Source organism: Lontra canadensis, unplaced genomic scaffold (assembly GCF_010015895.1).
Source record: "Lontra canadensis isolate GAN:19392208 unplaced genomic scaffold, GSC_riverotter_1.0 scaffold28, whole genome shotgun sequence".
In the NCBI taxonomy this organism is placed as follows: domain Eukaryota; kingdom Metazoa; phylum Chordata; class Mammalia; order Carnivora; family Mustelidae; genus Lontra; species Lontra canadensis.
The window spans coordinates 16887697-16914665 of NW_022631022.1; the positions used below are offsets into that span (position 1 = coordinate 16887697).

At 46.0% G+C, this 26969-nt stretch overlaps 1 protein-coding gene across 1 annotated transcript; it reads right to left on the bottom strand.

The window, feature by feature from the left end:
• Positions 1 to 45: 45 nt before the first annotated feature.
• HEXA (hexosaminidase subunit alpha) lies at positions 46 to 26330 on the bottom strand. The gene is made up of 14 exons (XM_032864991.1): positions 26032 to 26330; positions 10105 to 10197; positions 9130 to 9195; positions 7483 to 7529; positions 6860 to 6970; positions 5850 to 5951; positions 5269 to 5401; positions 4459 to 4639; positions 3416 to 3502; positions 3078 to 3150; positions 2152 to 2335; positions 1856 to 1946; positions 1348 to 1452; positions 46 to 299 (listed from the first exon to the last, which is right to left on the bottom strand). Exons 1-14 carry the CDS (start codon positions 26282 to 26284, stop codon positions 236 to 238), a joined length of 1590 nt encoding a protein of 529 aa, XP_032720882.1. The 5' UTR covers positions 26285 to 26330; the 3' UTR covers positions 46 to 235.
• Between the last annotated feature and the right edge of the window lie 639 nt (positions 26331 to 26969).

Here is a 26969-nt window from a genome sequence, read left to right on the forward strand (position 1 = left end):
CAGCTCCCTAACCCAGGGCCAGTCACATTTCTCTTACACAGGTAATCCATGTTCATTATGGAAAATGCCACATCACTCTTTATTAGATGCTAGTGCCAACACTGGCCCCCCTTCTCTCCATGCACAGGGGCACGTGGGCAAGGGGCTCCGTCCCCCGGCCGGGATGCAGTGGAAGCCTGGCCCCACTCCCACTCTCCCAGGGCCAGCACCCTCCTCAGTGCCTCGGGCTGCTTGCTCAGGTCTGTTCAAACTCCTGTTCACAGTAGCCTACATTGAGGGGCTGGGCTTGGACACCTCGCCTGCAAGAGGACATGAAGAAACACGGTGCAATGAGCCACTCAGACGGGGTCAGTCCAAGGCCCCACAACATCTCTACCACAACCAACAGTCTCCCCTTCCCCTATTTCAGCGCACCCCGAACTGCCACTGTACACCAGAATTACTCAGGGATCTCATTTCCAGAGATTCTTACTTGGCCTGGGCTCACATGTTGGCAAGAATCTGCATTCTGAACAGGTGCTCCAGGTGATTCTGACACAGGGACATCCAGGAATTTGCGGGGGGACACTTATTTCTAACTTGCCTGTCTCTGTACTTGAGTCCCAAATAATGCAGTTCCTTTAGAAAAGAGCTGATGCCTAAGGGATGCCTAGTGCTCTTGGCCCCGAGCCCCACTTTAATGGCTCAAATGCTCTAAATGCAGGGGTGGTGGGGGACCACGGTGCTGTCCTGTTCATGCACAGGCTGTGGACATGAAATCCTGTTTAGCCTCCCAAGTTCTGGGATGTGACCAATCTCTATAGCAGACCCCCGGGCATGGCCTATTATTCAAATGAGCAATGTACTTAGAGATGGTAAAGAACTAGCTCAAAGTTGCCCAGTGAATCACACACAGTTGAGGCCTAGACCTTGCCACGGCTGGCTCTCAGCCCTGCACCAGGCTGAGTCCTTCAGGTCCTCAAGACTTAGTCAATGAATACATCAGGGAGATGACCATCTTAGGCAGGTCCATCCCAAACAGCAGCACAGCTGTCATTAGAGCCCATAAAGGCATGGCCATGGCTGAGAGCAGAGACTCGGAAATTGGCTTGGATCAAATTCTGGTTCTGAGTGACTTGGGGCTTTACATTAACTTCTCTGTGCCTCAGCTGCCTATCTCTAAAAGGAGGATAAAACTGCCTACCTTCCAGAGTTATGGTTAAGATTCAATAAAACAATGCCTACAAAGGGCTCAGCACAGTACCTGCCACAAAGTAAACCTCTGTAAGCACTAGCTATTGTTTTTCCTGTAGGTCCCCCATCTGCCCACCCACTGTGGGAAGGCCCCAACACGGCCTGCTTGCTTACCTTAGTAGCTCACAGCGGAATCGCGTCAAACGTTTAAAGGCAAAGTCCAGGCTAGTCACCAACTCGTTGCTCCACAGCCTCTCAGCAACAGCCCCTGCTCTGGGCCTAGAGGGAAGGGTCACGCCGCAGGTTGGCTTTCTTCAGGGGAGCTGGACACTCACAGGCTGCTGCCTCTTATTCAGGCACCCTGGACTCAGGGCCAAGGTTATTCAGAGTGACAACCTGGCTGGGGGGCTCCTAGCGACTTCTAGGGCCCAGCTCCATCTTCATTAAGATTGGCCTCACGATCCCACTCTCCTCCTCTCCCAAAGATATGGAACCAGAGTAAGTTGTAAAGACATCATGAACTGTTACTGACAGCAGCAGCAGGTGTTCTCAAAATTACAGCTCCTTCTCTCTTAGGCTGGGGAGGAAGGTACTTGTCTATGGGTGACTGGACAAGAGTGAGTCTCTAAGGGAGAACCCGTGCCCACAAGCCCAACCACCCATGTCCTCAGGAAACCCTTACCAGAGTCTGGGGGCCAGATTTGTGCTGTCCACATACTCTCCCCACATACAGGCCTCTCCGCCAATCACTAGAGCCTTCTGCTGAGGGCTACCTAAGGGAAAACAAGGAACAACAGGCTGCTGGTGGTGTGGGGGGTAAACCTAGGGTTTCCCCTCAAACACCTTCCTAAAGTAGCCCTCTCTTCAGATAGGTCATAGCTCATCTAACCTGAAAGGTCTAGCCCAGACCCTCCTGTCTCCCACTCTGTGCACCGGCCCAGCCTCCTCTGCTCAGCCAGGAGAGCTCTCTGCTTTCACCTTTAAATTCCAAGGGGTCCACCATGTAGATCTCACTCCAGTCTGGGCCATAAGTTATATGATTCAGGTACCAGGGGGCAGAGAGCAGGGCGCGGAAGCCAGCTCTGGTGATGAGCTCCATCTCCTTCATATAATGTACTGGTGTCTCTTCTCGCCATACCTGAATGACTGTATCTGGCCGAACCTGTCACAAAATTAATGGCACATGGCTGAGAAGATTTCTGGCCCATATGCTATGCAAACAACCCAGGCCAAGGGATATGTGCCCACTGTGCTCTCAAGCAGCTAAGTATTTCTCTGTGACTCCTAACCCCTAGGTTTCTAACCCAGTGCAGGGGCCAAGGACTCTGTAGGCCCTAGGAGTCCTCTCTGCTGGCTCCACCCCCAGTCCTCCTGCAGCCTTCCTGTCTGGACTGAGACAGTAATACTGGCTGTGAGCTAAGGGAGACAAGCAGTAGCACAGGAGACTCATCAAGCAGTTCCCTGTCCAAGAATCTCCAGATGTTTCTGAGGATGAGACAAAGTTCCTACAGAGCCCCTGCATTTGGCAAGAGGCTGGGACCTAACTGATCAACGGTGAAGGAGAAAGTAGCCCTGCTCCCAAACCTGGAGGACCCCGAGTCTATGACTCAGAGAGGAAGACCAACCCAGCATGCCAGTCTCAGGAATCCTGAGTAGCAGGCAGCAGAAATAACTCTTGAACAGCTTGTGGTGATGGAAGAGAGATAGATGTTCTGACACTCACGCCTAGGGCTTAGACCTCTGTGACCTTTCTGGAGGGGAAAGGAGAGATGGCCCCCCAGTGCTCTGAATATTAAAGCCTAATCCAAACCCAGGGAGGACCAGACTGTGCAGAGGCAGAGAAGGGCTCAGAGACCAGAGGGAAGCACTGCAGGTGGCTCCTTCTCTCTCTGCCCCTGGCTCACCTTTACATTATTATCAAACACCTCCTGCCACACCACATAGCCCTTGCCATAGGCAGAGACGATGTTCAGCAGCCTGGAGAGTAAAGAAAGGGTCTGCTCAGCTCAAATAGGTTCTAGGCTGTTGGTGCCAATGCTCTAGGGGTGGAGGCTGCCTAGGGACTCATTCCTGATCAAGCAGTGTCTTTCCCAGTTGGGAACTGACTACTCCAAAGCTGAAAAGATAGGACAAAGTACCCCTTCAAGGGCCCAGTAAAGCAGGGCCTGGGCCTGGTATGGAAAGGGAGGACTGCATAGGAGGTAACCCCAAGAAACCCTGCCCACCCTCTTTCCTTCCTCACGTCTGGATGTAGAAGGACTCCAGCTGCTTGAAGTCATTACCAAAGCCTTGCTTCTTCATAAAGGCCTGGATATCCGGGTTGGACTTCCTGAATCCCAAGAGAAAATGAAGATTAATTCTTTCGACATCCTCAAAGCCCAAAGCTTAGGGATTAGTTACCTGGCCTCCCATGATTTCTTTTTTCACTTGAAAAACCAATCAACTTCAGATCTCAGAGGCCCCAAATATGGCAGGTGTGGCAGAACAAAGCCATGTGAATGGGGCCACTGACACAGGCTGAGAAAGCAGGAGTCTGGACCCCAAGGGCTTTCAGTTTAAACTCTCAACAAGAACACATATGAACCTGTCTGGTCTACTGCATTTGGCTCCAAGGCTCTGGCACAATGGATTCTGGCTTCCCTGTTTAACCCCCAACTCAGGCATATTCAGCTTTCCGCTCTCATGTATTCTTTATTTCAGCTGGATATAGGTATTGCTGTTACCTGCTGTGGCTACCTCCCCAAGAACATTTACATTTTGCGCATATTTCTTCCTGAAATGTTTCCCCCTCTCCACTTCTCAGAAAAGCCTGTTTCCCCAGATCCAGCTCTAGTGTCCACTTCTCAGAGGAGCCCACTAACCTCTTCTGAGCAAAGCAGATATGTGGGTTTGGACCCTCATTGACTGGACACTTTCATATATTAGTCTCAAATTCATCTGTGTCTGGAATTTTCAACCAGACTCTTTTATAAAGGCAGGGGTTATTTTTCTCTCTCCCGGACTTTCCCAAGACAATTTTGTTCCCAGATCTGGTTCTTCCATGTCTATCAAGGATATGACAGGAGAAAGAACAGTTTCACATTCGCAGCCTTGCCAAAATCCAGGAGGGCCTCTATGTAGGTGGAAAGAGGAAAGGCCTAAGACTTGGGCCATCTGGACTAAGACAGATTGTTCTCAGAGGTTAGCCCCTGAGGAGCATATAAGATAGGTAGCCTCTTGGGAGCTAACCTCTATTCTGAGTGAGCAGTTCATCAGGCAGGGATGGGAAGATCAAAGGGATCATACCAGCAGGTGAAATCAACCTCATCTCCTCCAAGGTGAAGATAAAAATCCGGGAAGACAGAGCTGACCTCCAAGAAAAATGTGCTCATGAATTCATAGGTACTGTTGAGAATGGGATTCACTGGTCCAAAGGTGCCAGAGGGATGAGAACCAGAGTAGCAAGGAGTCAGTAATCCAGGGACACCTAAGCCGACAGAGAATCAATCCCACACAAGTGTCACAAATACAGAGACCCCCACACAGTCATATACTTAAAGACATTAAGTTGCACAAAGTAAGATAATCATGTTCATAAACATTACATGTACATAGATAGGGACCATAAGGTACTCACAAATGCTGGTGATCATGAGCTTTTAGACACAGTCAAAGAAAGAAAAATATATCCACAATCATGTACAGAGATTGGGTTACCTCCAGACAGCTATCAACACACACACACCCTTGCCTTGCCACCTGCTTCCAGCAGGGGGTCATCTTTGTTCCCAAAGGCTGCTCTCCTCACACTGCCTTTAGGCAGTAGAGACTGCCTGATCCAGCCAAATGGCAAGATCTTTCTTCCACTCTAGGGCACAACGTGCAAGAACATCACTAAGACAAGACCATCTGAGAAGAATGTGCCTGTAGTTTAATAGTAAGCAGTGGCCTCCTTTGTCCAAAGTAAGTTCTGCCTATCTAAATTCCCAGCAGAAGGAGTTGATGGAAAACATTCTTCCAGGGACCAAGGCCAGGTCATACCTCATCCACAAGTCAAAGCCCTGAAACCCCAATGAGGGAGATCAGTAGACTCTTTCTATCTAATTTTATTCTTACCTGGTCCCCAGGACAGAGTGTGGCCAGGGGTGTCAAACTCTGCCAACACACGGATACCCCGAAGGCGTGCATATTCAATCACCTCCTTCACATCCTGTGCTGTATAGATATGGGTGGCAGGATTGTAGGACCCCTGAAAGGCACAAGACACCCTTAACAATGTCATTTCCTGAAGACTAGCAGAGGAGAAGATACTCAGAATGCCTCCACGACTCCCTGCGTATCAGGAAATCTACCCTCAGCTCAGGGTATCAGGGACTATCTCCAAGGATCTTTATCACAGTTTCCAGTAAGCCAGCACATCTATTCCTTTCATAATGCCAGTGAGACAACAAGGTAGGCAGGTAGCAGAATATAAACAAAGACAAAATGAGACCAGGAGAGATTATCTGTCAGACTAAATTAATGGCAAAGTTTGGACTCAAACTTAGGTCTCCTGTTCCAAATCCCGTGCCCTTCCCCCAAGTCAGTGTGTCCCTCCAACTGGCTGTGAGGATGAGAGCCAGTGTCCTTGCCAGCAGGGCCACAGCCAGGCTCAGACATCGACCCACAAATTTGTTCTTAGAGAAATTGAGGCGTACCTTTCTGGTGAGCTCTGGAAAAGTGAAGCTGTCATATGGGAAAGAAGAGTCATCGACCAGATGCCAGTGGAACACGTTCAATTTATTGTACGCCATGACGTCCTGTAGATCACAGCACACACTGTGAACCCATCACAGCTTCTCCAGTTTCAGCCTCAAACTTGGGATGGCAGGCAGACTGGCAGGCTGCTCCACATACCCCGACAGCCTCAATCTGCACCAGCTTCCTGATAAATGTTTACAGGATCTATCAAATCTTCCCTTCAGAGAACGCCTAGCTATAGAGGGAAGACCTGGCACATTTCTTCTTCTCCCAGAGCACATCCAAAGACATCGGACAGAGGCATTACCTCCTCTTTTTGAGATGAGTTTTAGCCACACTGAGAGGACAGCTGCAACTATGTGGTACCGTGGTTTTCCAAAAGCGCCACCATGCCCTGAAAACTAGTATGTCTTCCTGCCATTTGTTCTGGGTTGTCTGACTAACATTTATCCACCGTGAAGTCGATTGGTGAATTTAGTAGCCCCATAACCCAGAAATCTCAGAAGCCAAGACTGATGGATGTGTCCCCTCCTTTGGTTCCACCAGAGGAACAAAGGAAAAGGTAGACACATGAGTTGGACCAGCAACTGTAGGGTAAGACTGCCCATCAAACTTAAGATAGTTAGGAACACCCTGAGCTATGGCTTTTGAACATCTCTTTCCTATGACTTTGTCCATAACTAAACTAAACTAAGCTTGGCTTGATCAAAGAAGCCAATTCCCCAAACTAGCTTCTGCATTCCTGGAAATAACCTGGACATCGGTCCAGGGTAGCCGCTGGGGTAGATTTAAATCACTCCTTTTTTTCCTCTTTTTTGTCTTAGAGTGGGTCTTTTCCATTTTCCCTAGGAACTCTTAAAATTACATACATTCCCTCTGGAACTCTTTAGGAATATGGCAACTGGTCTGCCCCTTGCCCCATCACCCCAAAACACTAAGGGCGAAGATGGCCTTAAGGCCTGGGTACCAGTGTGTCCAGGATGATAGTCAGTGGCAGGTAATGGCGAGACGTATCCAACAACAAGCCCCGGTGAGGGAAGCGAGGAAAGTCTTCAATCTCGGTTTTGTTGATAAAGAACTGTGTGGACCAAACATTGAACATATCAGGATTTGAGGGGAACTCACCATGGGGATAGAGGGGAATAAGGAAAAGTCTCCTGATCCTTCAAAAGTCAATCTATGACTGTTCTGCATAGCAACTGTCTCCCAAATGCCCCATATATCCACCTCAGCGACCACAAGCAGGCACCTATCAGAGGGTAACGGTCCCATGCTAGCCAGATATAGCCGTCCCACATCCCACTCAGCCTACACATTCTGGATTTTCACTGTTAATCTGTTTATTTTCTTTAGAGCAGTGTGGTCTCAAGGTCATTACTACATAATGACTCAGGAGAACTAAATTACGGTGATTCCAAACAGACCGAGTCTACCAAACTGGTTTCTACTCATGTCTCCGTCTAATTCTTGTTGGGCCCATCTTGAGCCACCGGGACTCTAAGACAAAGCAAGTTATTTCCAGGACTCTCAACATTTGGAGCAAATCCCCAGAGATATAAAAAGGAACCCTTTCGGGGGGCTCCCACTCACCGTGCCCTCAGGAGATCGCCAAACAAGCTGGCTAAAAGTCTCCAGACCTATGGGGAAATAAAGAGGCAAAGTAAAGACTTAAGGATACGGAAAAAAGATGCACCCATCTGGAAGGTTCCCAACGTGACATAGGAGGATGCTTGGGCATATGGTAAAAGTGGATATAGTACGGGCTTGATGAGTCTCAACACAGATGCAAAGGGGATACCAGGAAACCAGTATCTGTTTTTACTCTGCATTTGATTTTGGGAGGTGGCAGCGTAAGGGGCTTTAGTGCCTCTCCTAGGAACACACTAACCCTCAAAATCCACACACCTCTTATCTGTATTTCCTAAGCCTTGAACGGACAAGAGTCTTAAGAGAGGCCGAGATGTCTGCTTATGAGTACAGATGCAGGGACAAGCCAGCTTACATCGGTTCAGGCTTTCCAAATTAATACAGATCAGGAGCCAAAGGAGCTGAGAAAAAGGGGTCCTCAATCTTCTGCCCCTTCTATTATCCCAGACTGAACTGTGAAAAAGTAATCAAGCTTAAGTTTCTAAGGAGCCTGGGTCCACAGCTGGACCTAGAAGACAAAGAACCATCCACCTTTCCTCTTGAGAAGGAAACTAGCTATAGGGAGCTGAGATATGATAGGAAGCAACTGCCCCAGAAGGACTGCCCCAGTCCACTAGACACAAACTCCTAGATTCTGGCAAAGGCAGGCATGCGGAGTGCAGAGTCTTATATGTTCTCAACAGCTGGAGCCCCTCTTCTGACAACCCAGCGGAAGGATTTCCAGAGTCCCAAAATTTCAGCATGAAAGAATCTGAGGTCTTAGGGGTCACTTGGCACCTACTTCAAGGCAGACTGCTCTTATATTGTTTTGGCTTCTTTCAACTCTGATTCTGACACCCAGTATTCTGGAGTTCTGGATTTCCCCCTGCCCCAACCTGCCTAATCACAGCACCTGTACAAAAGGTCTAAGACAGTAGAGAGGGGAGTCAGCTCCCAGTTTCTCCAAAACACAGGAGAGGAGAAGAGAAGGGGTAAGGGAACAAAGACGAACCAAAACAAGCTTTGAAATTCTGTGAGAATTTCCCTCCTCATTCACCAGCAGGGGCTTTGCAAAAGCAGTAGAGGTATTTGGCTATGTCTATATCTAAGGACCAAATACCTTTTCAGTAAACCAAGAGGAAGGGCAGAGGCCCATCATGTGTTAGCTAGTAAAGTCCCAATTTTCTCCTGAAATACTATGGTTCTACATATCTTATATGATTTACTTCTTTTTTTGACATTCATCTATTTCTTGGGATCAAGTTTTCCTTTTTGAAAACACTTTCCAATTACATGTGTTTAGTGAGAGCCGCACAGGCAGTGTTTGTGGCAGAGCCCCAAGCAGCGTGTTCCCTGCTGGCACACTGAGCATCAGCCTACAGGGTCTCTCATGGCTTCCCCAGAGCACCTGCCCAGGACAGCTGCTGCCACTATTGCATGGCTGACACCTGTCAGCTTCTAGAGAGAGCTGTAAGGAGAACACTCCCTTCAGGTAGATGGCGAAACACTCCAAACGGTCTCCATAAAGAAAGCCTCCAGTATGTGCTGGGCCCTCAGTCTTGTCTTCCCAACCCACTGAGGCCAACCTTCCCACTTCAGCCCCCATGTTACCTCGGAGAGCTCCCCAGACAGTCTCAGAGAGGAGGAAACAATGATCATCATTTATGGTCAGGGTGTCTGAAATGACAAAAATGACTCCATTGGTTAAGGACTTCTACTCTCAGATTACAGATCCCATGTCCTGTGTAAATCCTTGTATTAAAAAACAAGAGTAAGGTCACATTTTTTTTTCCTTTCAAAGAGGAAATATCCCCAGAGCAGAGCAGCTGCAGGCCAGCTAGGCCTTGGGCCACAGTGGGAGGGTGGTCTCCCAGAGGCTCTATAGGCCCTAGAAGATAATACACAAGGAGGGTCAGGCTAGAGAAGAAAAGTACCACCTGCCTCGTGGTTAGTCTACTCCTCCTGAAACATGAGTTCCCGCCAGCCCTTAGCTGAAAGTATGAGGCGTCAGACAGGGATGCTTGGAGGGTATATCCAGGTTACGGTGTTCCCAAAGCCTCGTAATCACCCTCGTTTCCCTTTGTCTCCAGGCTTCATTCAGGTACCTCATTCAAGAATGTGAGGAGGAGGCCAAGACTCGAATGTTCACTTTGGAGACCAAGAAGTTCCTAGATACTGCTGGAGGACAGGAGGCATCATAGGGCTAATGACCTGACTTTATTCCAGTCATTATGTCCAAAAACATTATGACCCCAAATTCCTTCTCTCCCCAGAGTGGGGTTTCTTAAAGAAAATCACCAGAGTGTACAAACTCCTAAAATGGCAACAAAATTATATGCATTGCAGAAGGCAAGTGTTCTGTGGGACTCCGTGAAAAGCCACTGTGACATTCCACACCACCTTCAGACACTGGTTAGAATGCATATGAAAAATTCACCTTCTTTGGCTCTCAGCCCTTGATGATCTGGAGTCTCCACAGTCCTGGAGGGCTGTAGGCCTAGCATCAGGAACTTAGGCCAGGCCAAGCAGAGTTAGAGCTCCAGACAAGTGCTTGCTCTCTACAACAGGGGACAGGGTGGTACTTACAGTTCTCCACCGACTCCAAAGAAGGAAGCTGGTTACATCCAGGAACGACCACAAGGATAACCAATGAATTCTTCTCCAGTGCATGCTGTTTTCCTGGAAGGACAGGGTAAACTCAGTGTGACTGACCTGCCACCAGAAGCAATAGGCAAAACCAAGATCCTATAGGAAGGTCCCTAGCCCTAGTCCCTTCTGCTTGCACGAGCGTGGAAAGAGGCAAGGGTGGGGAGGGCATTTACCCTTGGCACAGGCACTGCCTCATCACCTGTTCAACTCTTTCATTTTGGTTGTGCTCCCCTCTCTCCCCAGGAACCTGCCCTGACCCATGTATAAATGACCTGGCAACAGCTCTTTGTAACCAGGGCTCTGTATTTCTAGTGTGGTACAGTCAGCATGATTCCATTACCTCGACAACTGTTTCTAAACTAGAGGCAGCTTGACAGCATTTCTACTCAAAGCGTAGACAGCATTTCTACTACTAGCTGCTGACTTACAAGCTGCAATACCGGGTGAAAGGAAAGATACTGACAGGAAGCTTATACAACGCCAGCATGTCAATTATGTCAGAATAAACATGCTGTTTAGTCGTAACATGTCTTCATAACTCATTTTTTGATGAAGGGAGTAGTTTTACATTCCCGTGTGTGTACCTCTCCTCTCACTGCAGACTGTCGCCTGAAGCAACACTGTTCTTGAAGGCTTCCAGTGAAAGGTTTCCAATGTTGTCAAAGCCCAGGAGCTGATACAAGCAGATGAAGCAGATGACCAGAGGAGCTCCTATGCAAAGGAGGCCTGGGATCACTGAGCTGGCGCCCCACCAAAGGTACATGATCACCATCCTATCCTGCTTCCTTCCCTCTTCCCAAACAGGTTCTCTGAGGCAGATGTCTGCCCAACAGTGGAAAGCCACCCAGTATGAGCCAACATCTAGCATAGTTCTTCAGATGCATCCCACCATGCCCCCTCAAAACCCAAAGAGCCAAAACCAAAGCCAAAATACTAATGCACCATCCTTTCCCATCCTCCTAATGGTTCCTCTTTGTGTGGTTCTGATTATACCACCCCAAGCCTGACCTCAATGAACTCCTTCTTTCTATCCTTTTCTGGAACTACATGCACCCACACTGGCACCACAACCATGACTTCCTGTGGAACCACAGAGTCAGGGATAGGATGGCCTGGGGAAAGGCAGGGAGAGAGAATTCAGAATCAAACTGGATCCCCAATGTTACCCATCTCTAGGGCAGAATTAGCGCAAAAGCCTTGAGCCTTTTCCAGAAAACGTGCTCGAACTTCACAAGCACTACTGCAGGGCTGCATCTCAGCTCTCCGGCTCACCAAGAAGAAAGCCAATAAGGGGCCCTTTTCTATCATCAAGAACAAAACGTATTCTTTCCCCTCCCTGTAAATACTCTGCATCTCACACTAATACCTTCCTAAATCCTGCAGGGAGAAGAGAATCTGAGTCTACTCTGGGCCAGGCCAACTCACAACTCCATTCTATACCCTGAAAACCCATCTCCAACAACAGAGAACAACCAGACTGTCAGGGCAGGGACTTCTCTCAAAGCAGAATCTGTAGGGCTCTCCCAAGCTCCCCAAGCAGACAGGCCACCTCTACAAATCCCCAAGACCAAGGAAGACTTAACTGAGAGGCAGAAGCAAAGAAAACTATAAAAGAATATTCCTCCTTAAACTATGCCCTCATCTCTTGCCCCCACTCCAATCCCACATATCACAGAGCCCCAATATCAAGTGTGGAGAGCTAATCTGTGTATCTAGCCAGGCAGCTATCCAAAAGACAGCAAAGTCCTGAGCTTCAGCGTTAATTCCCTGGACCTCAGCCTGCAAAACTGAGAAGAAATCACAACTATCCCTGTGCAACAGCCACAGTCACTGTCCTCATAACATTTAGAGGCTGCTAAACACCAGCCTGGTGACTGCCTGCAACTACTGCCTGGAACATAAAAACCTCTAACTTCTGTTGTTGCTGCTAGTGTATTTTTATTTTCCAAAACACACCTGCACTCCATCCTCTAAATCCAGAGTCTTTTCCGTGGGGAGGGCTGTAGACTCCTTACAAGATCTGATGAAAATAAAAACAAAAGGACTTTTTCCCTTAGAACGATGGCCCTAAGTGAAGGCTCATCTCTCCATCCCCCGCCTCTAATCTTATGGTGAAGAATCCCGGTCGGAAGCGTTCTCAATGACTCATTTTGGGTTGGGGCTGATAAAGGAGGTAGAGAGTCATGGCTGCTATTTAAACGAGCCATGAGGGGGCCGGTCTGGGGGAGGCGGCAGTGTGGGAACTAGCAAAACAGGAGGGACACTGGGTCATTTAAAAGGATGTAAATAGTGTATCGTCATTGTGGTTTTCCACGTCCAAGTTGCTACCTGAAACAAGCAGGAAAGAGGCTGGGGACAGGCCACCTTCCTCTACACGCAACCACATGCTCTGCACTGGGAAGGACTGACGTGTGGGAAGCCTGGGCACACTCACAAGGAGCCCGGCTGGCACAAAAGGAAATTCTGAAACCTCAAGTGCTCAGAAAGAACCATGGCAAACAGAGCACTGACTTGGGCAATCAGGAAAGGGTGGTTTTGGTTCTGCTGCTGCTGAGTGAGTCTTGGGGCTCTTATTTTCTCCCCGGCAAACAAAGGCAAGGTAGGACCACATTCTGGCTACTCCTCCACAGAGTTTCTACTCCGTGACCACACACAGATAGTATGCTCCAAGGTCTCAGTCCATGACCATGACTTCCTGTCTCTACTGCTCCCTCATCCCGTGCTTTCATATACCCCTGCTCTTCTCTGGTTCACTGAAAAGTATGCACCTTCTAAATTTAAGAAGGGGGAAAAATTCAAACAGTACAGAAGTGTTTACAACAAAAAAATTAGTTACCTTTGGCACCCCTCTCCTTTCTGCATCATTTAGCCTCCAAGACAGCCCAGCTCTGGACATGGAACACCTGAGACCCTTTTTCTACCACAGTCCTGCTGTTGTACTTTCTCCAGATGCCAGTGCTGTGACCTTTCCATTACTCTGCTGGCCTATGTGTGCTGATCCATCCCCTCAAACACAGTCTAGCCAGTACTCCCAGCAACCTGTTCTTTTCTTCTGCTGCTACCCAGTGGATCAAGTAACATCTGCCTTCTGTGCACTGATTCTGGCTGCTGCATCCTACTGGAGGGAAGAGAGAAAATCATGTGACAGCAGGACTGGGCTGCTGTAATATCATGGTCTCTCATCCTGGCCGGGCCCTTGGTGCTACCTGAAAATCTCCATCTCCATCTCCACCATTGCTTTCTTTTCTTCTCTGCAACAGTTACTTCAAGTTTGAGCCACTTTCTTCAAGTCTGTAACCCAATCACCACCGCCCTTCCTCTCAACAGACAATCAGAAGAGCACTCCCATCCATCTCTACCTCCCCTCTCCTCCCATACAGAAACATCTGCAACACATGTCTGGTCTTTATCTGTACCTCCTATCCTGGTGGAAAGGGTTTCCTTTCACCTGTCCTCTGGATCTCGCCTGAGGAGAGATCCAGATTTCCCCCCAAATCTTCAAATTATTTCTTTCTCCTGATTCTTTCCCACCAGCATTCAAATATTTGCAAGTCTTCCTGGTTTCAACTCCATGTCATTTCCAACAGACTTTTCCTTGCCTTCTGGTCCCAAAGAAACTCCAGAGGAAATGCAGCCTAAGCAGTTAGGTGCTGAACTCCAAAGCCAGACAAAACTGGGTTCAAATCTTAGTTCCAACACTTTCTAGTTGTGGAGCCCTGGACAAATGATTTTCCTTCTGTGCTGCAGTTTCCTTCTGAAAAATGGGGATCGTGATTAGCACCTACCTTACTGGGCTGTTGGGAAGATTGAGTCAGTGCACGTAAAGGGCTTAGTCAGTGCCTGGCACACAAGCGCTCATGGAGTTGGCCAACCTTAGTCCTCTCTTGGTAGCCACTTCTGACATCCTATCTACTCCTTAGTCCACTACAACATGGCTTCCTTTTCCTCCACTCATCTGCAGATGCCTTCACCAAGGTCCTGAGGTTCTATAATTAAATTCAAGGGACCCTTTTCAATTCATTCTTCATTCATTCATTCAACAGTTATTTACTGAGTGCTTACTATGTGCCAGGCTGTTCTAAGTGCTGGGGACACAGCAGTGATCAAAACAGACAAAAATCCCTGCTGTCCCAGAGGTAATATTCTGGTGGCCACTCACTTCTTAGGGGACCTCTTGGCAGCATCAGACATCCCTGATGTTGATGAAACTAAACTCCCTTAGCTTAGGGGACATGGCTCTCCCTTGGTTTTCCTTCAACCTCCTTGAATATGCTTCCTCATTCTCCCCTTCCTTCACCAGCCCCTACATGCTAGTGTTCTCCGAAGACTCCAGGCTTCTCTTTTTCTCTTCCTTTATACTCTCCTTGGATGATGTCATCTACCCCACAGTTGATTGATGATTCTCAAATCTACCTTTCCATGCCAACTCTTCCTCTGGGATTCTAGGCTCATAGGACAACACTCAGATAGCTTAAAAGCCCTTCAAATCTTAAATACTAAGTTCAACTAACTCTTCATTCCTCTTCCTGGCTGATCTTCTCTCTGTTTGACCTGTACCATCTATTGATTTATCCAGACCAGAAACCTCTTTCTTCTCTCATCTGAGTAGAATAAAAATTCATGTACCCATAACATTTACCAATGGTCCACTATGTGTCAAGCCCCGTGTTAAGCACTGAGATTACAACACTAAAAAAGAAAGACCCAAATAAGTCCAATTATAACAAAATCCTTGTTATCTCAAAATCTTTACCACCTTCCCACCCCCAATGAGTCAATGCCTTAAATCATCCTCTTGTAATTTCTCACCTGAATGACTAAAAAATCTCCCAGTTCTCTCTGCTTCCATATACATCCCATTTCAATCTACCATTCTCTGTGATCTTTTAATATGAGATCTTTTCTATGCTCCTAAGCAGGAATTCTCACGGTAACACAATGAACTCTTTACAGAATCCTGAAAATGCCACGTTTTCTCCATACTTTCCTTTGTACATATTGCTTCCTCCAAGGGAAGCAAACTTTGCGTTGCCTCCAAATCTCACCTAATTATGAAACGGCTCTGATTCTTCCTTTTATACGACTTTTCTATCATTCCCCCACCCTTTCCTAAGAGACCTTCCTACGAGATCATGAAACAATGTATACATACATTTTTTGTTAACACTTATCTTAATATATGCTGTTTATTTGTCTATCTCCTCACCGAGGCTGTAAGTTCCTCAACAGCAGGGGCCAATCTCAGGGCCTTTGTATTTCCAGTGCCTGACACACGGTAGTCATTCAATAAATGTTTGCTGAAAAAATGAATGATGCTAGAATTAAAAAATGCACATTTAATGCTATGTATGCATAATGATTGTGCTACATAATTAGGCATAAATGGCAAGTAGTTAATGGAGAGATAACTTTTATACGCCCAAACCTAGTATTTGTTAAGTCCTGGGACTAGGGTTGGGAATGGTAAGAAGACACCCAGGCATACAGAAAGTGCCTTTGCAGACACTGCTCTGAAGAACCTTGGCTCCATTAATCCAAAGATTTGGGTGTTTCTACTCCCTGGAAGGGAGCGCTCATTCCTGCATCAGGGTACCCAGAAACTATGTCTTTACCTCAGTGCACAATAGCTTCTCCTTGCACCCAAACTGCTCCTCCCTGAACCAAAATATTTCCATCATATCAATGTGTTTAATTCACAGGATTTTAGTGGCATGGAGAAAACCCTAATTTTGGTTATAAAGTGGCATTTGGTTTGGCTTCTGGAGTAGACACAAGAAAAGTGAACCCAGCCTAGGCACCTCCCTGCTCTTTCAGGTGTACCTTGCCCCTTTGTGTCCTGGTACTCTCCTAGGCCTTGTCGATTCTCCATGCTCACATTGTTCCCCTCCCCCGCCCACCTTTATCTCTGTCACATCCAGGCTCTCTCTCCCCATATTTAGTCTAATGAAAGCCCTAGACATCATTCATTTACCACTTATTCTTCATTCTAGCCAGGATATACTGAACATTTACTGTACATCTGGAACTGTGCTAGGTGCTGGGGCAGGCAGTTCAAAACAAAAACAAGCCCAGTCCCTGCCCTTGAGGAGCTCACAGTCCAGTAGGAGAGACAAATACAAACAATAATTACAAAGCAGTGTGATTAGAGCTAGGGTGGATACTATAGCTACCCGGAGAAAGGAAGGGATGCTTCACCTTGGAGAGGGTCTCTGAGCAGAACCTTGCCCCCCGAGATGGGTGTTTGCCAGGCTACCAATAGGGAAAGATACTCCAAGCCTGGGAAGCAGTCAGTGCAAAAGTACACTGTTGTGGCTAGGGGAAGAAGCAAGGCCACTCCTGTCAAAACTTCTTATCCCCGTTAAGTAGGAGTCTGAGAACCCAGCTGCCCCCGAGCCTGGAGACCCTCCACAGCGCTGCTGAATTCAGTCTGGACCGTAGTGCCTCCTCCCACAAGTCCCAAGACTTTTCACCCTCTAGAGACTACTAATATCCACTCAGAAATACAATCTATCCAGCCCATGAATGAATCCTGAATGTTCTCCCTTTCATCTTCTTTGTAAATGCTAAAGTTAAAAGTTTTCTCATTTCCCCCTACTTTTGAGACTTAATCTGTTCTCTTCCTTTGTTCCCACCATGAGAGAGCACCTCCCTGTGATTCTGGATCCCAAAAAGATAAGTTAACATTTTGCACAGTCTTTCAATTTTTTTTTCTAAATACACAGATTCATTTTTAAAGCAAAATGAGATTTAAAGCAAAAATGAGATCCTAATATGTAATAGTTTGCAATCTTTTCCCCACTTGCCAAATGATTTCCAGATCTTTTAATGTCTGTATATAGATCTACATCTTTATTTATAAATCCTAAATAGAATTCCATTTTTGAAATATACTTTAAAAAGTGGAAAGTCCTAATTTCTCTCTTCTTTGTGGACATTGTAGAAAGCTTCTAAGTTTTTGATATTATAAGCAATGCTCTAGTCAACATTTTATATATGTGTGTGTGTGTGTGTGTGTATGTGTGTGTGTGTATGCATTGGTTGAGAGATTTCTGTAGGAAAAATCCTAGAGGTAGAAATGCTAGGACAAAGATAGGAAAATTTTTGGTTTTGACACTGCTAAATTACTCTTCCACATTGTTATATTTGAACAAAAGTACAAAACTGATTTATTTCTAAACCAACATACATAAGCCCATTCTTCCACATCCTTCCAAAACTAGACTGTCTCAATTCTTTTTCATCTGTGCTAGCTTGATAAAGAAATATACCATTTTTTTGATCTGTATTTTAAATGTAATAACTGAATTTGAAAATCACTTCACATTTACTAGCCATATATGTGTGTGTATACACACACAGACACACACACACACACACATTTTGTTTTTGAAAGATAGAGGGAGCCAGCAGGGTAAGGAGGAGCACAGAGAAAGAGAACCTTAAGCAGGCTTAACGCCCAGCATAGAGCCCAACTCAGGGCTCAATCTCATGACCATGAGATCATGATCTGAGCCAAAATCAAGAATCGGGCGCTTAACCGACTGAGCCACCCAGGCACCCCTTTACTGGCCATACTCTTTGCACCTTTTAAAAGATTTTTTACTGATTTACAGAGCTCTTTTTAGATTCTGACTGTTTTTTGTTTTTTTTCTTTAACTTGACAGAGAGAGAGAGCACAAGTAGGCAGAGTGGCAGGCAGAGAGAGAGGGAGAAGCAGGCTCTCCATGGAAGCAGGGAGCCTGATGCGGGGCTCGATTCCAGGACCCTGGGATCAGGACCTGAGTCAAAGGCAGATGCTTAACCAAATGAGCCACCCAGGTGCCCCTAACCTGTCTTTTAAGACCACAAATAATTCCCCCATTTTGTCCTTATTTTTTTAACCTCTTGCTTTGACTTTTAGGTAGTCAGATTTGTTCATCTTTTCCTTTATGGTTTCTTCTATCTGCTTGCTTAGAAAGGCCTCCTCTGCCTTTGAGACCATATAAACAGTTTCTTATATATACTTCTAATAGTTTTATTGCATGGCCTTTATCTTTAGATCTTTAACCACCTAGAATTTACTTTTGTGTTTGATATGAGACATAGATTTAATTCTATTTTCTCCCAAATGGATAACCAGTCATCCCTACATATTTATTGACTAAGCAACTTTGCACTTTTGATTAGAAATGTTTCCTTTACTATATATTAAATTCTCCCATGTATATGAACCTTGCTCATTTTCATGGCAATCTTAGAGTCAGGAGGATCTACCATGTCACACTGCTATCATCTTTTGTCATGCTGCCCAGTATACTGACGCCTCTGCTCATTTCTGTTCTGGACCCACACTCCCATTCCTATAAATGTTGTTTCTCCTCCTCCACCAAGCCACCTGGACTACACATCACCCACCCCCACAAGCCTCTGGAATCCTGTTATTGAACTACCAACATCCTCAGTCTCTTCTACTTCCTCCCTTAACTGAGAACTGGCTCTCGCCAGGAACATTATTTTCCCTATGACTTGCTCTGAGAGACAGCTCCTTTTCAGCTGCTTCTAGGACATCTAGCCTCTACCATCAAGTGAAAACAAACAAACAAACAAACAAACACCTCTTTTCTGTGGCTAATGACATTCAATTGCATAATCTCGAGCCTCTTCTTATCACCAACACTCTGCAATATCCTGGTCATGTCTTTATTACCCAAGACTTTGGATCCTGGTCCCTAGTCTTCCTCTCCATTCCAAGGTTGGCTTTGATCCTAGGTGATTTCAACACCCAAGAGGAAGAATTAACCCACATTCTAGCTTAGCAGTTATCCAACAACACCTTAACACCCTCCCATGGTCACCTTTTGAACCTTCTCATCCCCTGGAGGTGTTCCGGCTCATTCTCGCAAGCTTCCGTACTATATAGCTAACCTGCTGAACCACCCTAGATCTGTGTGCTTCAACCACAGTGACACTGAGTATCTTTAACACATGACATGAAGGCTTCTTTCCTGAAGGCTTTTCCCACATGCAGTTCTTTCCATATGGATTACTGTCTGCATCTCCACCAACTCCTACTTTCAAATATGACTGGACAGCTCTTCATGGAAGCCTTCTCAGAACGTGCCCTCTGCTCCACACCAACACTTATCAGTAACAATCACTGGACTGATACTTTACCGTATGTCTGTATTCCCAGCTCCAAAGGACAAGGACAGTTCAATTAATATTCTTGGACAGGTGCTACTGATAAATTATAGTTGCCTAATAGATACCACTTGTACTAAGGATGGACGGAAAAAAGGAAGTTGGCCAGAAACACTACTGGAATCTGATAATGATGGGCCAGGATCAAAACATTCTTGAGTGCTAATGATCAAGCAGTTAGATGCTACAAGTTACTATCTGTGGCAATTAACACTCAAGTGTGATCAGGGCTTACTCCTACCCAGGAGTTGTCCAAAACACTAATGGGTATAATGCTTGGTGAAAATATTTAAGAGTAGTAGATTGCCCTAAGGTTGCATGCTGAAAAGAGCTAAATCTTTGTAGACAAACAGATCTGACTAGAATTTCTACTCCACAACTACTAGCTGTGAAACCCTGCACATGTTACGTAGCCTTTGTGAGTCTCAGTTCTGAAGGATGGGGATAACACCAACCTCACAGAGCTATTATAAAGATTAAAGGGCACAGGGACGCCTGGGTGGCTCAGTGGGTTAAGCCTCTGCCTTAGGCTCAGGTCTTGATCTCTGGGTCCTGGGATGGAGCCCCACAGCTGGGCTCTCTGCTCGGCAGGGAGCCTGCTTCCCCCACCTCTGCCTGCCTCTCTTCTTGCTTGTAAGCTGTCTGTCAAATGAATAAAATCTTTAAAATAAAGATTAAAGGGCATAGTATACAGCAAGTGCCAGACACTCAATAAATGCTAGTTTCCTTCCATCTTCTACTTCCTTTCTCTTAAGAAGTCAGTTTTGCCACTTGGCTGGAGGAGCCCAGAGTTGGGGTGCCTTGTGGGATAACCATACCATTGGAACAGCTTCTCTGAAGGCTTTTCATGAGCTTCTCATAGGAGCCTGAAGGCTCTACTACTATGTGATGATACTCTGTATGGCAAACAGGCTGAGACTCCAACATATAAAAGGGACATGAGCTTAGAACTCTAAATTTGCCTCAGACTAGGGCTGTGGACCTACTCTAAAGACCAAAGCCACTAATGTGGGATCTTAGTACCAGTTACTACCAGGACAAGATCAAATAAGACAAAAAGTTAAACTTTTACACTAAGACACGGTGTACCTGGGAAGCCATCTTCCTTGCTCCCAAAGCTTTGCAAAAAAAGGGGAGGCTACTTACTGACACCCAAGATGATAAGCAATCAAACTTACTGCATCTGAGCATACACTTCCACAGAAAAGAGCTCTACACCTTACCCAAGCCCAATCACCTTCAAGAAGCGGACATTAACAGCACACCACTACCGGCTAGAGATCAGGGCTGAGTGCAACACTAAGGAAGCTTAAGTAATAACAAAAGCTTAAAACAAGCAAAGGAAATGAAAGAGAGAAGGTGACACAGTAATGGGTCTTATTCATTATAGTCAGGAATTGAGAAGAAAAGCAAATCCATTTCTCTATTACGATGCATTATAGATCCATAAACCTTGAGGAAAATCACAGAAAACCCTTCACACTTAAAACTTTATCACCTCTACAGATCCAACCTCCTCTCTTCAACTGTCCTCCTTGTCAATGGCTCCACAAAGGTGGGCAAGAACTCCTAATCCAATTGGCTGACCCTCTTGTTGATGCACATTGTTTCTCTCCTTATCAATTATTTCCAGGGACAGCAGAGGAAATTTAGGAAGATGCAGAAATATTAAAGTAACCTCTTTAATTTCTGAAAGTAGTATTGGCTGGGCAGTAAATGTAATCCACAGGAAAAGGATTTCGGTTTATGCCTTAAAGAGGCTAAGAAATTGACAATGTGCCCCAGCAAAAAACCATGTCGCTGTAAGAAAAAATAGCTCACACGTGCTACTAAAAAACAAAAACAAAGTACCAACTGGCAAAAAACCTGCAATGCCTTGCTTCACTCTTCCGTTTGGAGATGAGGAAGTGAGGTAGAAGGAGACAGGAGGAAGGGCAGCTCTGGGGCTCAGACTTAATTTTTATTGCTTTAATTTAAAATCACCTACTTCTTCCTTTGACTGTACCTTCCTTCAAAGATTGTAAAGACAGTCATCCCTATCTCCCTGTTATCTTCAGAAATGCTTGAAATGGAGACAGATTAAAAAAAAAAAAAGCAGCAGCTACTTGGAAATTAGCCTGAGGGCACATAGTTAAACAAGTGATTAATAAACATTCTCTGGCTGACTCCTAAATAAATCTTGTTCCAGACCCAGAGTCCTCTACTGTTTAGGTTTTCAAGCAGAATATCCACCGCAAGGGGAGTGACAACAGCTCAAGAAAGTAAGACTTGAGTTTTTCATAAACCAGGCCCGGGATACCTACATACATCCTGACCAAGCTGAGCTGCTTGGGCTCAGTACTATCCCGGGCTACTGAGAAAGTATTATGATTTAACGATAAAGAGAAAATAAGGTTGTGGGGAAAGAGGCTGGTTGAGGATTAGAGGCCAAGCTAGCTCAGGCCTTGGGATTCAAAATGGAGCCCAATTATTCTGGCCCTCACTAAAAACTATCATGCAATCCATCTCCTTCCAAATTCATATATTTTTCCTCCTTATGTATCCCTCCATTCCTCACATACCCCTTTCACAAAAAAAAGTAATTCTACTACAAAACATTCTTCCTCAGTGGTTTTCTTCCTTTTTGCTTGGAAGCAATAAATTCAGTGGCAATAAAGTCTTCACAGGAATAACCTGTCCTTGTCATGGAAAAGGTTAAAGGGACAGAGCCACTATGCAGTTAGAGTGCAGCACCTATCAGGATTGCTCCGTCTCCCCTGCCAGCTGCCCAACCTTGTCTGTTTCCCTCCTACACTCCCTAGATTCACTCCCAAGGCATCTCCAATTTTGTATTGAGATAAGAGTAGTTTGAGCTGGGACCACAGCACAGAGTGATCCTCCTTTCTCTGGAATTCACATAACATTCCAAATTTGAAGCCTGAAAGGCAATCATTTCTAAATGAAACCTGCAAATCATCTTTTTGATGCTCTTAGAAATAGACAAAAATCATGAGACTTTCTACTTTTATACAAAGTAGACCTTTTAAGTTAATATATCCAACAAATAATTAATTATCTCTTATGTTCCAAGCATTGTAATAGAAGGAATGGCCAAAGGAGGTATTTTAGGAGATTTAGATTGTAATCAACTATGCCACTTATCAGTCGTTTGCTTCATGTCTGAGAATGAGCAAGTCAAATATTGATGATGGCTACAGAAGGAGCCAGATACTCATAATAATCTTCCTTCCATTCTAAAATAAAAGGAGTTATTCTACTCAGGGACAGTGGCAACCTAAGCAACTCATAGGGACATGTGTGTGACTATCACAACTGGACATGAACTTTAATAAAAACCATTATGGGGGTGCCTGGGTGACACAGTGGGCTAAAGCCTCTGCCTTCGGCTCAGGTCATGATCTCAGGGTCCGAGGATCGAGCCCCGCATCGGGCTCTCTGCTCAGCGGGGAGCCCGCTTCCCCCTCTCTCTCTGCCTGCTTCTCTGCCTACTTGTGATCTCCCTTGTCAAATAAACAAAAATAAAAATAAAAAAAAAAATAAAAACCATTATGGCTTTTAAAAACCACTGTGGCTTCAATCAACTAGTTTCAGAAAGGCAAACAATTCAATCAAATGCAAAATCAGATTTAGCCATTTTACCTGAAAAACTAGGGCTTTTTCAACTCCATCAGGCACCCAGAAAAGTATCTGGGGCAACATTAGAGAGGTGCTATCCCAAGTGATCAGATCTTTGATTCATAAACAAGATGTGGCTCAATAATCAAAACAGAGAATTAGGTTCACTCAGGTATCCAGAGCTTAAACTAATTCCATTTAACAGGTTTAACAACATGCAACACACACCCTCCAGCTGGCAGAAACACCTCTCAATGACAAAGACAGGTAGCAAATACTAAACACCAACATAGACCATTCAGCAATTGTGGACTACAGCTAATCCTTGAAGGTGAATTCAGAATCAAATCAAACCTCTAACAGGTTTGTTTTTCAGGGAATTATGGATTCCACTGAATCCCAGGTTCGGATCAAAACCAGAAGTTGTGCTATATTAAGAAGAACATTGGCCCAGAACCTACAAAGAAGTTATGTGGAAGGAGGCGATGGAAAGCTGTTTAAAGCTAAGAATTAAATTGCATATGTTGTTTTCTTTACTAAAATCAGTCCCATAGGGAAATACAGTCTGGTTTGGGGTGTGCTAACATTGCTTTTCCCTCCAGGGATTCATCCTTGTTTTTGCAGGAAGAGGATTACAGTTCAAGTCATCTGGAAGCCTTCCAGGAGATGAATGTTCCAAAGGGAAAGCTACATAGGAAGAACGATAGAGAAGGAACTTACTTCTGTGTCTTTGGTAATGTTGATCCAAACCAGTTTTCATTATCTCTCTTAATGGGTTAAGAACCTTCAAATATAGGAAACTGATTTGCAGTAAGGTAACAAATTGAAATCAACAGCTTATTTAGTTTTTTATCTGTCTCTAAATCTTTCATTAGGGAATTTACTAGGACACCATTGTCATATATCATCCCCATATCTATTTTCTTCATTACACTCTAGACCTATAGCAATGGAGGTAATGACTTAATTTAGATTTGTAGGAATTATCCTAATTTATACCATAGTAACAAACATTCTAATTATCTTTTAAGCATCTTATAACACATTGTGTCCTTTTGCTTCATACTTCTTCAACTAGACTTCAAGCTTGAGCCTACTTTTTTAAGATTTATTTATTTAAAAGATTTTATTTATTTATTTGACAGAAAGAGAGATCACAAGCAAGCAGAGAGGCAGGCAGAGAGAGAGGAGGAAGCAGGCTCCCCGCCAAGCAGAGAGCCTGATTCGGGGCTCAATCCCAGGACCTGAGATCATGACCTGAGCCAAAGGCAGAGGCCCCAACCGACTAAGCCACCCAGGCACCCCTATTTATTCATTTTAGAGAGAGAAAGAGAGAGCATAAGCGGGAGGGGCACGGAGAGGGAAAGAGAATCTCACACAGACTTGCCGCTGAAGGTGGAGACCAATGTGGGGCTCAATCTTAGGATCCTGAGATCATTACCTGAGCCAAAACCAAGAGTCGGACACTTAACCGACTGCACCACCTAGGTGCCCTGTGTCTACTTTTGAGCGTGCTTTTTTTTGTAATCTCCAGAATACCCAGCACTGGAATAGGCACATACCAATTAGATGACAGATCTTTTTTTCCTTTTTGCACAAGCCAGGACCTAACTTTTCTGTACCAAAATAAACACATTCTGAGTGCCAATCTTGTCTAAGGCATTATTTGTCATAAAGGATTCATAGAAATATGTGATCTGTGCCACACAATAGCAGGCCTTTTATCCTCCCTGGCCTAATCTATCTTGCCAGTTAAGAGCTACCCTGATGCTGAGACTCTGTTTCTTTCCCTAAATTATCTATCATGCTCTAAGTACCATCTGTTTAATGAAATGCCTTTTTTTTTTTAAGATTTTATTTATTTGACAGACAGAGATCACAAGTAGGTGGGGGGGGGAGCAGCAGGCTCCCCACTGAGCAGAGAGCCCGATTCGGGGCTGAATCCCACCTGAGCTGAAGACAGAGGCTTTAACCCACTGAGCCACTCAGGTGCCCCTGAAATGCCTTTAATTCTATAAATCAAATGAGAACATTTGTGAAAGTAACTTAATCACACTTGAAACACAGTACGAGATGATATTACCATATGACTCAGTCATAAATATGGCTTCCCCCCCCCAACAACCTATACATCATATCGAGGGAACCAGATTCCAAAATAGTGTGGGAAAAGCCTCTCAATTTTAAGCCCAGAAAGTAGAACTTTATTCCTTTGTGTTGCTCAATCTTTCCTACCAATTTGCTGTGAAATAATCCTCAAACACAATTTTCAGCAACTGCCTTAAAGAAAACTGCTCATCCCTGCTGTTTTAGAGGAAACCAATATTCAAAGCACTCCTGATTTTACTTCAATCCCACACTTCTGCCCAACCTCATTCCTTCCAGTCCCCAGGCCCCATCCTCATCACATATCCCCTCAAAGCACTTTGAGCTCAACCTTGGTGGCTCTGCTCAAGCCTTTCTTCCTCCCTGGAATACTCTTTCAGTCTTGGCCAGTTATATCCACGACCCCACTTAAAGTGGCTGCTCAAAATTCATTTCCCTATGGAAGTCTTCTCCGATTTCTCCCATATTTACTGGACATGCCATGTGTCAGGCACTTTCATGTAATTTTGCACAGGTCAAGTCATCGCTAATGTCTTATCTTGCCAATCTTTGGCCTCATTCTAGGACCCTGAGACACTTGAACACGGTCAGAGGGATCAACTTCGATGTCTCCCGGCACAGTATTTTCAGCAATTTTTGATATCCTTATTGAACTGCAGTCCTGTCGTAGGCATTGTCGGTGAAACAGAGCCCGGGGGTGGGGGTGGGGGTGGGCAGGATTGCGGAGAAATCCTGGCTCCAGAAGTCAGCTCAGTGAAGCAAAGAATGGAGCTGGGGGCTAGACGGGGGTAATCAGAGATGGCAGCTGGAGAAAAGGCGCAGGAGGAAGTGGAGACGAGAGGGTTGAGACTAGATGACAGGGTAGGGCAGAAGCCAAAAGAAGGGCGTCTCAGGAGGTTTGGGGAGGTGCCCCCGGGCAGGCTCTCTTGGAGCCGGGAACGAGGTGGGGCAGGTCCGACTCACTTGTGGGTTCAGGAGGTTGCCAAGATTGGGAGCTGAAGAGGATGTCGCGGTAGCGTTGGAAGGCCTCGTCGAGGACCGAGCAGCCCGGTTGCGCGGCCGAGCTGACGTGGTACTGGAACTGGAAGTTGTGCGGCAAGATGGCGTAGTGGGACTCGGAGGTCTGGATGTACTGGGGCCAGGGCCACAGGGCCGCGGCCCGGCCGGCGAGCACTGCCGCCAGCAGCAGCGAAAACCAGAGCCCCGAGCCCGCCATGGCCCGCCGGTCTCCCCGCTCCCGGCCGGCGGGGCCACGTGAGCCCCCGGTCAGCTGAGCGGCGCCCGCGTGACTACCGGCGTGCCACGTGACCGGCCGGCTCCTCGGCCACGACCCCGGACGACCCGCTCCGTGCTCCTCCGGCCACCCCGGCCGAGAGGCGCACCCGGCCGTGCGAGCGCTAAGAGGCATTGTCCCAGCCTGAATGGCGAACGAGCTGGGAGGTAGAGGACGTCCGGGGCTCAGGGAACTTGAGGAGCCGGAAAATGGGGGGACGCAAACCGCTGGTGGTTTTAATGGGAAGCGCCGTGGGGCGGAGGGGGCTGGAATCGGGTAGTCTGACTGGTTCTGCTAGAGAGGGATCACAAGACCCCAAGAATCTGATGTATTTATGACTGGAAAAAATCAGTACTTTCAGAGCAAGCTGGAGGCATCCGAGGTCCAGCCTCGGGTGTGGGCTTTTCCTCAGCAGTTGATAATCTCTTAGTAAATGCCGCCCCAGCCCCCTCCCCCAAAACAAAACTCCTCGAACTGGGGTACATACTTACTGCAAGCATGAAGACATTGCTTAGACTTTGGATGCAAGACCGGGAATACCCGGAAATAAGACAGGCCTCTTCAGCACTTCAATCCTGTGGGCTAGTGAAAATCATCCCAAAGGCTTGCATTTTACAAACCTCACGTC

Excerpts from the sequence above, each read along its gene's own strand:
- HEXA (XM_032864991.1), bottom strand. The coding sequence starts at position 26,284 with ATGGCGGGCTCGGGGCTCTGGTTTTCGCTGCTGCTGGCGGCAGTGCTC. Across the intron at positions 6,971-7,482 it reads GGCGATCTCCTGAGGGCACG|TTCTTTATCAACAAAACCGA; the intron begins GTGAGTGGGAGC and ends TGGTCCACACAG. Across the intron at positions 1,947-2,151 it reads GGACCCCTTGGAATTTAAAG|GTAGCCCTCAGCAGAAGGCT; the intron begins GTGAAAGCAGAG and ends GTTTTCCCTTAG.